We start from the raw sequence: 13,219 nt of genomic DNA, 5'->3' as shown, positions 1-13,219 counted from the left end.
TGATACACTGTCCAATCTATTATACACAGGTACCTTGTTGATCCACCATATGAGTGCACAGTTAGAGATCACTGCTCTTTTATTCTGCTCGACTTGTGTTAATCATTCTCTCCCCTTTTTTCAGTGTAGGCTTCTGACACCTGAATGAATTCAGCTGGAACTTTTTTGGTTTCTGCACACAGTGGTGACACTGGGGTATTTGTCAAAATATTAAATGCAGAAACAGAAGGTCTGCAGCCGGCACAAATGAAAAGCAATGATGATTGCACTATGACTGAACCATTAAATAAAGAAGGTTTTGCGATGACCATTGGTTGGTAAAATCCGCTTTTTATTTTTAATTTGAGAAATTACTTCCATATTGTGTTACAGGTGTGCAGAGCGAGGAGCTGAAATCAAATAAGCATGAATACAATAACTGTAATTTCATTCATTTTCAGAAATATTTCCAAAATCTATTTTATTTTTTATCTGATATTTACTGAGGCACAGCGATAAATGACAACTAACGGCACATGTAGATGTTTTAGTGGCTAAATATTGCCTAAAGCATTTTCCTTCACTGGAATGTGAGTGTTCTCTGAGATGTCCACGATGTTGTAGTAAAGAATACTGTAGAAATTTGTCAGTGGTAATCCCACATCCACTACAGATATCAGTGAATAAGAATTTGGTTTAAAAACACCTGAGCCAAGGGAACACAGCTTGCTAGGGTCTCCAGGTGGGAGCAATGACAATGAGACTGTGACACAGTAACACCAGCCAATCATCGGCATCTGGGTGCTCATGTATTTGGGAAGAGGGCAGCAGCACCTTCCTAAACGTCTGTTACACTGCCCTATGACGCAGCATAGGGATAAGTCAGAAAAGATGCAGTTGCCTGTCTCACAGGAAGCATCGTCCTCAATTGGTAAGTGTTGTATGAAAAGGGAGAGTTGATCGGTGTTTGGAATTGGTGGGTGAGAATTAGCAAGAGACCAAACTGGGGGAAAAACGAAGAGAAAAACATAGGTGTATTCACTTAATGATGCTATTTTAATATAGCTACAAGAATTAATGAATGAATATAAGTGCTAAGCGACAGTATAATGGCCCATGAAAGGCTAAAATGTCAGATTAGTGAAAACCCCTTCTGTTAGAGATGGGGTAGAGATGATGGACGCGTCTGACACGCTTTCTACTTTTCAGCTGCAATTAAATCTTCTTTCCTTTTAACTGACAAGCTGAGAGGGGCCATCAGCGTCCTTCAGTGTTAGTGTCACTCACTGCACAGGCTGGTTGAAGTACAGCTAAATGAAGTGCATCTATGTAAAAGGAAATTACTTCAGAAAGAAAATTTCTAAGAAGTTCCATCTACATCACAACAGATGGTTTGTTATGCTGCCAATCATCAAACCCAAACCTCAAAGATTAGTAAATAACCATGCAAGTTAATATATTATGTTTAATACTGTATGTAGGATCTGCAGTGCAAAGAGACAGCAACTGTGCATGGAGTGCTATAATATGAGTATCTTACATCTTTAAGATGACTGATGTTGATGTTGACTTCAAATGCTTAGGAGATGGGACAAGACATTCTTCTCATGAGATTCTTCTCATGAGACCGGTAATATAATTTGTTCATGAGGTGCAAACAAAAACATCAATATTAAGTATTGTCATTCAGTCAGTATTCACATACACAGTTATGGATAAGACTCAGCTGGAGTGGTTGGTAATCTACAATATGACTAGCGCAATGGTGGTATTAGCATGAAAGCTGAAGCTTTGGAAACTGGTATGTTTGAGCACATAGTTTACATATGAGCGGATAGAGGAGTGGACAGTCTGTAGCACTAAAGCATTGTTCTCTTCAGGCAGACATGGAGGGAGGGCTAATTATCAGAAGGTAGATTGGGATTGTGGGTAATGTAGGAAAGTGTTATATGTGTTTAAACTACAAAAAAGCTCATAATTTCATGACAAAATGAATGAAGATGAATCATTCAGGGAGACGTTCAGGGTGGATTTTTCTTTCTCACTTTAACCTTAACTTTGACAGCCATGTTTTCATTGGAAATGGCAAATAAACAAGGATTCAAGCAACCGTGTCATGGTTTAGTCATGCTAATTCATGGTTAATTTGTATGCTTGGTGGTGAGTCATGTAATAATGTCCTCGTCTGACCGACGGCACTTGAGAAATGTAACATTATTCTGATTGAACTATTCATCTGACTTATTACATGAGCCGTGAATAAACAGGATACAATTACTCCACCATTTCTCCCCTGCAGAATCCGTAATTAGCGTGGTGGTGGAAAAAGAAAAAAATCGACCTTTCTCAATAACCTCCTGCTATGATACGAGTGTGTGGTTTGAGCTTTCTTCTGGAAACTACTGTTAACTTCTGTGAATACGACACACAATTCATGCAGTGATCAGTACAGCTTCAAGAGACGTGCGCTATTATAGCTGTAGGGAGGAGTACAGGGAAAGCCCTAAATATGCTGCAGTTAGTCTGATGGCTACAATGCAGTGGTTAGTGTCCAAACACACACACACACACACACACACAGAAACACAATACACACTAGCGGTAGATAGATGTAGTAGATAGCCCCATTGTCTAACACAGTGCAGTTTAGCACCAGAGTCCAAAATTCTCTTTGTCCCAGTGAAGGTTTGAAAGGCATGAACTGTACTCCCAGGGCAAACACGGCTCTGGGAAATCAAGAGAGACAAATAAAGAGAGAAGGACAGTGAAACATAGGAAAGGATGGTGACAGAAAGACAGAGAGTGAGATAGAGTTGGAGCTCGTGATCAGCCTGAATGGCCCAGCAAACACACACACACATACACACACACATGGACTGGTTGGTGTTGAATGAGATAAAAATAGCATCAGGAAAACGTGAGCCGCCTCCACAAACCACACGGCTGCCACCACACAGTCATCGTGATGGATGGCATCATCATGCCAACCAAACAGGCATGCCAGAAGAGGGGGCAAGATGCCTTCCAATTCACAAAACCCATAAGAGAGGTAAAGAGGAGAGGTTAGTAGGAAAGATAGGAAAGGAAAACGATTTCAACGAAGAGCAATGGCAGGAGTAGGACAGGGGGGGCTTTGGAGCCACATTCATTCAATTACTTCGAACAGAAGTTTAAAATAAGCAGAAATTGAGAGAGAATTTTTTTGCTTGTTCAAGGTAGAAAGTTACTAAAAAGAGGAAAAATGTTTTACAGTAAGTCACCAGTGATGTATGCATTTAACAGTTAAATGCCTACTGATTCACAGTGGTAGGTTAGTAAGTCAAGCTGCATGAGGTGATGATACCTTAAAGAATCTTCTGCCTTCATCTGGAGCGTCTTTTCAGTTCATAGGTAAATGACAAAATGAGACAAGACCTGCATTACTGAAAACCTTCACAGTTTCTATACACCAACAAAATATTGCTAGAGATATATTAAGAAAGTACTATGCAAGCATCCACCTTTCTGGCGCATATTAAGATATCCTTTGTTCCCCCTTCTTTCTCCCACTGTTTGGTCAGCTGCCAAATTCCCACCCTCCAGTCAGTTCTCCCCTTTCAAATAACCCGGGAGAGTGAAGGTACTTCCTCAGAGACATGTGAACCAAACTGCTGCTCATGCTGCATCACGAGGCAGAGTAACACACTTTGAGAAAAGCACTATATGTCCTCTTCCACATACCTGAGCTCACAGATGCCCACAGCTGACTAAAATCTCTATGACTGGACGGGGAGAAAGAGGATGCCGTCCATCCCACTCAATTTCAATCGCCCGATGACAAGGCGAACACTTTCCTGTCACGCAACTTGGAAGCCTTAAATGTGGACATCTTGAAACTTAAAAATAGATCCTAAATATGCCTCATAGAAATGAAGTCCCGGCAAATAATTTGGAATAAACTCAGAAATAAACTCAGACAGCTTGGCACTTCCACAAGCTTCTGATTTATTTTCACTCAAAGTGATTTTGCACTGGAATATGCCCGACTGTTGTGTTACGTCAGCAAAGTCTGGAGTTCCGTACACAGGGGAATAGCTTTTGCTTATTGCTTTCCAAGTTGGTTTGTTGTATTTTTGTCCCTGCCATCCAGGGCAATATCTAAATTTATCACATTTGACTAGTATGAATAAAAATCTGGAATATTAATAGCTTCCCCCCATCTTTGTGTAGGTTGTGTACAGGATGTACATGTATGCATCAATATAGCAGTTAATGTAGGAGTTCCTGTTAACCTCTGTCCTGCCATTGCGAGGTGTGTTCCGTGTACCGAGCTCGCATTTCACTCTGCAAAGTTATGGCAACTGGGAAGACACGACTGATGCAAATAAAGACTATAAATGAGAAAAAGAGAAAACTTTGAATGCTTTTTTTTTTTGCGGAAAAAGAAACATCACTAAATTATCTAATAAATAGCATGAATATGTGACTAATAAGACATGAAAATAATTAGGAAGTGGATTGTCAAGGTGACTAGAATTATACTAGAACCCTGAAGATATTTAGAACTTATTTATCAGTTCCTCTTAGTGGATAAGTGATGAGCACAAGATTATACTGCAGTCGCTTTGACTTACTATTACTACACAAAATAGCCAAAATACTTTATGGAATATTAAAATTCTAAGCTTGTTGAAAGCCCCTGCTCAATCCGAACGTCTCTGATACAGTATGCATGAGTCTGTTTGCTAAACGATACAAACAAAAAGAAATTACAAGAATTTAGATGTACGAATTGCAATATTGATCTTGGCTTATGCGTGTTGTCTGCATTACAGGCATTCATTTTTTAATCAGCTTTGCTTATAGATGACTTCTCTAACAACTTTCCAGGCCTTTCTTTGTCCTGTGAGTTTAATAACACACACCTTTGCGACAGTCCTGATACACACCTCTAGTCCAGGTTATAAGACATTGAATATCAATGGTACATTTGTTATTTTTGCGTTTATACTCTGAAATAAACAAACAACGGCAAGTTCAGAACATTAGCTATGATATAAATGTCCGTATACTGTGAACTGTATAGGATCTGTGTAGCCCAAAGTCCCCCCCTTTTTTTAAGAGCGCCAAATGTTACTCGGTTATTTCCCAGACCGCTTTGCGTCATTACCTCTTTAGATATACAAGAGTGCACAAGGCACACAAGAGAGCTAGGAAAAGGTCTAGAATTGACTCAAGATGTGCCATTTGCATTCGATGCTTGACACCTCTCTGGTGTGAAGAGAAAACAGCAACAAAGTCGGTGAAACAAGCCATCTCAAAATAAATCAATCAGAGACATATAACACAACAAAAGAGGTGTTAACAGTGATACCAAAGATACAAACCAAAAGTAAGCCTCAAAAAAAGATGAAATGATAAATATGTGCCAGAGTGGTGGAAAGGAGGATCTGTGGGGATAAATGTGAGTAATGGTGTCATGGACATGTTGAGCTGCCAGAAAAAGAATTGTTGTAATAAATGACTGCTGATGGCAGTGGAATCTGACTTGCGCAGACGCATCTTAACTGCCCAGAGCTAGAAACCAAAAACTAAAAACTCAATGACCAGCCCTTGATGCAAAAACATGCTGCTAAAGCAACTATAGAGTTTCCTTCAAAGCTGGACTTTCACCTGACCTGAACCCCAGTGAGCATGCATTTCACTTACTACAGACACACCTGGAGGCAAAAAGCCTCAGAAACAAGAAAAAAACTGCAAATGGCTGCATTATGGCCCAGGCAGAGCGGTACCTGGGAAGAGACCCGGCCTCAGGTGACTTCCATGCTCAATTCTATAGGGACACCTTTTCTGCAAAAGATTTGCAAACAAATAATAGACATGATTCTTTTACTTCATATTACTGTAATTGGTCCTATAGGGAGATTAGAGCCGTAGTTACTATAATTGTTACGGATGACCCATTACAGCTTATTAAAGCTGACTTTTTCAACCTAATTTTAATTGTTTTTTCAGTTTAATTAGAGTACAGTATACAGAGTATAGAGTACAGTGAATATACAGCAAAGGGTCTCATTTTGTTATTTATTATACACTATATTGCCAAAAGTTTTGGGACACCCCTCCAAATCAATTAATTCAGGGGTTTTTCAGGGGTTGGGTTTGTATGAGTTCCAGTGAAAGGAACTCTTAATGCTTCAGCATGCCAAGACACTTTTGGACAATTTCATGCTCCCAACGTTGTGGGAACAGTTTGGGGATGACCCCTTCCTGTTCCAACATGACTGTACACCAGGGCACAAAGTCAAAAGTCAAAGTCAAAGAAGCTTTATTGTCACTTCAACCATATATAGCAGATGCAGTACACAGTGAAGTGAAACAACATTCCTCCTAGACCAGAGGTGCTACACAGAACACAGACAAAGTACAGTGACGCAGACAAACATAGAGCTATAACATAGAGATAAAAAAATTAAACTATAATTATAATTTAAGTATTCAAATTAAACTAAAAAATTAAACTATACTTAAGGTGTAGTCTTTAAGAACTAGACATACAACAGAAGTGCACCGGAAGACAAGACAAGACAAGACAGTGCAGACAAACAACATATAGGCTGACTTTGTGCAATGAACAAGACAATGTTAGTCAATGAAAGAACAGTGTATACAGTGATTGCAGATATTAAAGTGACACATGTAAACAGGATTAATATAAATATATATAAATGTAAAGTGACATGTGCGTGCAAACAGGACAATTTAGTGTGTGTGTGTGTGTGTGTGTGTGTGCACAAAGCAAGGTCCATAAAGACATGGATGAGAGAGTTTGGTGTGGAGGAACTTCACAGAGTCCTGACCTCAACCTGATAGAACCCCTTTGGGATGAATTAGAGCGGAGACTGTGAGCCAGACCTTCTCATCCAGCATCAGTGCCTGACCTCACAAATATGCTTCTAGAGGAACGGTCAAAAAATTCCCATAAACACACTCCTAAACCTTGTGGAAAGCCTTCTCAGAAGAGTTGGAGCTGTTATAGCTCTAAAGGGCAGGCCGACTCCATATTACATTCACGTGCAAAGGCTGATGGCTCAAAACTTTTGGAAACATAGTGTACTTCCACAGAAGATATCCTTTTCAAATTCTACAAAGACTTTGTACTAAATATGAACTAAACAGTATACAGCTGATATGATGAAATTCTCCTCTAATATGTGCCATTTCACTGCTTAATTCATCCTTCCTTTAATGATGTGTAGAACTGCTAGCAGAAGCAGCCGCATATCATGAAGCTCCCCACTCTGTGTATCGCTTGGAGCTTGGCATAATACACACAACCATTCTTTCTTACAACCATTCTTAACCATTCGGAACATGGCAAGCCGAATTGCTGCCAAAGATTTTGCTTTCGGTCTTTTGTTCGGAAAGAGTTCAGTCTGCTTATGTGAAATTTTTTTTTAAAAAGTGCATCTCGGTGCTTATTTTCTAGCAGAGTACTTGGGTACAGAGGTGACTGAAGCACCTACATTGCTTTATGTTCTCTATGTAACTGCTGCTCCTGCTGCTTTCAGGTCATCCTTCAGCTCTTTTCCAGTCACTGCTGGCCTCTCTTACCTTCCACATGTTGTGAAATGACTGTATCTGGTAATGATTAGTTTTCAGTTCCATGAAATTTCCGACTGCCTATTACCATATTACCGGCTCTGTAGTACTGACAGGGATGTTTAATGTATATGGTGATTAATAATATTACTCCTGGGAACTTCAGGATGCTTCTTCACCTGCTATGTATTCGTGTGTTATAATTATCTTATAATTATATATATTAGATTACTTTTCCTGATAAATCACAGATTACAGATACATCACTTATTTTGCATAATATAATTAATACTATGAATGTCATCACTGCAGAAAATCAGCATCCACATTAACACATGGACACAACAAACTACCCCTTAACTGTAACTGTAACTGTGTTATCAATAATGAGGAAAACAAATCAAGACTAGAAAAAGGGAAACCACAAGAACAAACACCAGTTTCAGCTTCAAAGTTCATTGAAGGTTGTAGACGTATATATGAGACAGAGGAGACAAGATGTAGATTGTGCTTAAGGGAATAAGGATTTAAGGTTTTTTGTGAAGAAAAGGTGAATTTCCTGAGCTCACAACTGAAATCTCAGAATCGCAAAAAAAACCCTGTTGTGTTTCTGCTCTCTGCTGCGTCCTGCAGAGGTCAATGTTCAGGGCTTTGTTCATAGCGAAAGATTCAGGTCAGAAAGACCAGAACAGGTTACCTTCAGTTTTCATTTTTTGTTTTCGTGTTTTGCCTTAACTAATCTCCTTCACTGATACAACTGAGAATTAAAAGCAGTGGCTCACAACGATGTACTATGCCGCATGGGCTAATGCAAAAAAAATTCTCATGGGCTGATGGAAAATGGGCTAATGCATTTCTCTCGGTTCCAGGGAAGGAGTACAGCAAAATGGAACATGGAAGAGTTCCTACTTGAAGAGTCCCTGTTGAAGTAAACGGTACAAAGCCCTCTAATTTCATAGGTGCATGAAAAATAGATGTTATTTCAAAAGAGCTGTCATACATTTGAAAGATAAAAAAATACTATCTCCTTGCCTGTCTGAGGTCTACAGAAGTCAGGTGTGTGTTTTGGAAGTGAGACCAGTTCTTATTAGTTTTCACAGACATGCAATGTACTGCTATAATGTTCTGGGAATAAACTGTAAGTCTAAAACCTACCACTACAAAATACTGACAGGTATAGCTCAAATATTACATAAATACAAACATACATATTAAAGACAAGCAAACCTGAATACATTATTCATTTACAGCATTTGGCAGACACCCTTATCCAGAACTTATCTTACTTTTTTATACAGCTGACCTCTACAGGTTTTGCCCAAGGCCCCAGAACCAGTATCTTGAGGGACCTGAGATTGCAGATTATAACATTCCAATCCCTAGTCCAATATTTTAACCAGTGAGCTATACCACTTCCTTTATGCCTGTACCTTCCCCTTACTCAGGTTGAACAAATAATGTCTTCTAAATGGATACAAATACAGATATGAATAACGCTTGCACTGTTTTCTACAGAAATATTGCTAGAAAGGGCCACAGTGCATTGGGACTGAGATCCCATGGGATGTGACAAAAAAAGGAGCGCAAGCTAGAGGTTTTTCCTTTCATTCAGATGCAAGAGAGAACTCAGATGAAGCTCACGGGACAAACAAAGACCATGGTGCACAATGCATTTACAGTGTTTATTTATGACATGCTGACAGTGCTGGCATTTCTACCTCTGGGTTTTTTTCCCCACTGTTTCTTGGGGTATACACTATACTGGCAAAAGTTTTGGGACACCTCTCCAACTCATTGAATTCAGGTGCTGTTTTTCAGGGGTTGGGCTTGGCCCCTTAGTTCCAGTGAAAGGAACTCTTAATGCTTCAGCATACCGAGACATTTTGGACAATTTCATGCTCCCAACTTTGTGGGAACAGTTTAGGGATGACCACTTCCTGTTCCAACATGACTGAGCACCAGTGCACAAAGCAAGGTCCATAAAGACGTGAATGAGGGAGTTTGGTGTGGAGGAACTTGCACAGAATCCTGACCTCAACCTGACTGTACAACTTCGGGATGAATTAGAGCGGAGACTGCGAGCCAGCATCCAGCATCAGTGCCTGAACTCACGAATGCGCTTCTAGTGGAATGGTCACAAATTCCCATAAACATACTTCTAAATCTTGTGGAAAAGCCTTCCCAGAAGAGTTGAAACTGTTAATGCAAAGGGCGGGCCAACTCCATATTACATTCATGTGCATGTAAATACAGACGTCCCAAAACTTTTGGCAATATAGTGTATGTTCCATTTGACTTACCTTGGAAGAGGGAAGTCTGAACTATGTCATGATCTATATTGATGTTCGTTAGCAGCAATCAATCCAGGTAACCGTGATGAGTGAGTTAGCTCATCAGTGTCATATAGTCATACATTAAAACTCAGGGTTATGAAGACCGTCCAGAGTTTACGAGTAGGAATTCCAAGTTGGTACATTTTCTTTTAGTTCCTAGTTGAAGGTCAAAACCAGTTACCCGTTCAAGAGCCACGATAGTGGTGGGGTCCAGGCCACACTCACATATGGGTTTAAATCCAAAAAAAACCCAGATACAGATATGAATATTTAGAGTAGTAAACAGATACAGAAAGTGGTATGATATACCGCTAGCTACATACATACACCCATACAAATATACTGTACAGCTACATGCTAAATGCTACTTCAAGATTAGACATTCTACAGGAAGAAAACGGCAGAAAAAATGTCTATTCTAATGCATGGAGGGAATGTGTTCACATTTAGCATGTGTGCATTAACATTTGAAAGCGGCATGGAGCAGAGTTGCTTGTGAAAGTATGACATTTACAGATTTCTCTGTGCTCTCATTCACCCTGCTCTATTAGCACAGAAGCACAGGCGTCCCTAAAGGACACACAACACTTTGGCTTTCTTCTTTTAATGAGTTCTTTTACATACACACACACACACACACACACATACACACACACACACACACACACACACTCACCTATTAGCGATCGGACAGCTGGACAGGATTCTGCCACTTTCTTATTCTTTGGGATCACACATGTGGTATATAATCCCACAGAGAAAGAAGAGGGGTTATGCAGATTAGAAAAGGTTTAGACACAGCACGAATTTCCATACCAGGCCACAACCAACCTGTATAATGCAATTATTCCCATAGTTAAAAGAAATCTGAGCGTATTCCTTTACAGCAGTCACGATTCTCATTCAGAAAAAAATTGCTGCTACTAAAACCAAAGCCAGTCATAGGAGGAAGTTGTGGTAATAAAACTTGCTGGGACACGACACAGCGTACAGCGAGCTCCATAATGAAATAAATTATCCAGCAAACGAGTAAATTGCAAGGACTCTTTAGAATAACCTCTGTCACTGCAGTGTCTGTACAAGACCTATGTTCACATCCAGGCCTCAAACGGCATAAATCAAGCAGCCATATGTGACTGCATACACACACACACACACAGAGATGCCAATTAAGCCTGCAGCAAAAGCTCCACGTGTTTCACAGACAGCATCAGGGCAGATCTCCACAATCACACAGCAATCCCTGCTGGACGCAGAAACCGAATTAATTACATGGCTACTGCATGATCTGTCCTCAGAAATCATACAGGTTAGTAACTACACTTCAGAGAAATGAAATGCAGGAGAGAATGAAAGAGGCACCCTGCCTCTCTCAGCCTCTCTCTCTCTCTCTCTCTCTTTCTCTCTCTGCCCCTTATCCATCACAGCCATATGTGCGATTCTCTTGAACAGGCTGCAGGGACACAGTACACTACAGGGCAACAACCTGTCAAGTTTGACAGCTCAAGAGGCAAAATTACCCTTTGTAAGAATTACACCGGTCCCACAAGGCAAACACTCTCTCACCTCTCGCTGCTCGCTCTCCCTGCTTAAGTGCTCAGTTGTCAAAGTCAGCCGTGGTACTGCTAATGAAGAGCGCTTTTTAGATTTATTTAGACAGGAAACAGAGTGAAAAGGCAAAGAGTGAAAACAACAAACGGAGCGTGCAGGTGGACCGGCAACGAAGAGAGAATGGGACAGAGTGCGAGGGGGGAAAAAGCTCTACAGAGAAGAGAGAGGAGTGAGAGAAAGAGGGGGAGAGTTTGGAGAGACAAGTGTACTCACCGTCTGCTGCAGGTCGGGGATGCCGATGCGGACGACCAGCGTGTTGCCTTGGGCTTCCTCCATGGGGCAGGCCGGCGCTCGGCAACCGTCACCGTGGGAACTGCGGGAGCTGTCCCCCTGGCTGGCGCAGGAGAGGCGGTGCGGCTGAGGCTCGTGGACGAAGAGAGGGAGCAAGGGAGGGAGTGAGGGAGGGAGCGAGAAAGGGAGGAGGGTGCACGCGGGTTTGGACTGATGCTGTGGACGCGCTCTGGGCTCGGGAGGCTCATGTTGGCCGGAGCCTCCACTCACAAGCATGCTCCGTGCGTGTGGAGCACCGTCTGCATAGCCCTCTCACACGCGTGCACACACACACTCATACCCCCAGCACTGCTCTCTCTCTCTCTCTCTCTCTCACACACACACACGCACACACGCATGCACACGTACACACACACTCACGCACGGAAGAGACGAGGACGGAAAAGGAGGGGAGGAGAAAGGGGGGACACTAGAGAGGATTACAGAGGAGGGAAAGACAAAAAAAGAGATGGACAAAAAAGAAAGAAAGGTTAGACGATTAGCAGATAAACACATGAGGTAAAAATACTGTAGCACATTAAGGTTTCTCACCATGCAGTGACAAGCTATAGTGCAGTAGTGTGCGAGGGTTTGTGGCTTTATTTATTGTTGAATCATTTTTAAAGGTTAATACATGGGTTATATCATTATATAGAGTGAGAAAGAAAATGAATAAAGTCCAATCAAGAATTTTTTATTGATTTCATGCTAATGTCATCATCACAGCTCATTTTCAAAGCATTTAAGAGACAGCATGAATTACATGGTCGATCTGTGGAGTCAAATAAACAATCTGACATTGTGTGTGTGTTTGTGTGTATATGTGTGTGTGTGTGTTTACCAGGTTTGACCATATGCTATGCTGCATCACTTGGCAAGAATCATAACACAATAACCACACACACACACACACACACACACACACACACACACTTAAACATGGTTCATTTCTCATGAAATGCTGTCAAGGTTAAGGTGAAAGTTAAAAACCAAACCAGCCACCCCACCCCCACCCCCCCGGAGTGACTTGCATATTAATCTTTCTAATTAAATTGTGATCTTCAATGGCATCAACGATTTACTTTATAATAAAATTCGTTGACAGATTCTGTTGCCACTTTGATTAATCTTTTAATACATTACCCACAACCCTGATGTAAGGGACGCCCTCACTTCATCTCTACCTAGAGACTGATGCGGCAGCACTTTAGTCTCTCTCAGCACCTCTTCTGTACATTCTGCTTAAACAGTTCAGCTCCCGTAACTTTCATGCTAACGCAACATCATACTTACCATCTCGGAGAAAACTAACTAACTGAGTAGCTCACACTGCAACATTGAGCCCAACATCTCTTCTTTCTTTATGTTCAGTTTCACTATGATTATTGTTCCGAGTTTGCTTGTTCTCTCAATGCCTTATGGGTTTCCTCTGGGTACTCTCCCCA

At 41.0% G+C, this 13,219-nt stretch overlaps 1 protein-coding gene across 9 annotated transcripts in view; it reads right to left on the bottom strand.

Moving 5' to 3' along the window:
- Positions 1-13,219, bottom strand: part of shank3a (SH3 and multiple ankyrin repeat domains 3a) — a 253,618-nt gene that overhangs the window by 171,046 nt on the left and 69,353 nt on the right. For 8 of the 9 annotated variants that reach the window (XR_009204503.1, XM_058388450.1, XM_058388454.1 and 5 more), the window contains one exon: positions 11,718-12,204. The exons of the other annotated variant lie outside the window; for it this stretch is intronic. Coding sequence is in view for 7 of the 8 variants with exons in the window: in XM_058388450.1 (XP_058244433.1) it covers positions 11,718-12,011 (294 nt within the window). In the remaining variant the exon portion in view is untranslated. The remainder of the gene's footprint in view (positions 1-11,717; positions 12,205-13,219) is intronic. 9 annotated transcript variants of the gene reach the window in all.

The sequence above is a fragment of the Hemibagrus wyckioides genome, linkage group LG04 (assembly GCF_019097595.1).
Source record: "Hemibagrus wyckioides isolate EC202008001 linkage group LG04, SWU_Hwy_1.0, whole genome shotgun sequence".
NCBI lineage: Eukaryota > Metazoa > Chordata > Actinopteri > Siluriformes > Bagridae > Hemibagrus > Hemibagrus wyckioides.
Note: the sequence above shows the minus strand (reverse complement) of the source record. Positions and strands in the feature narration are given on the sequence as shown.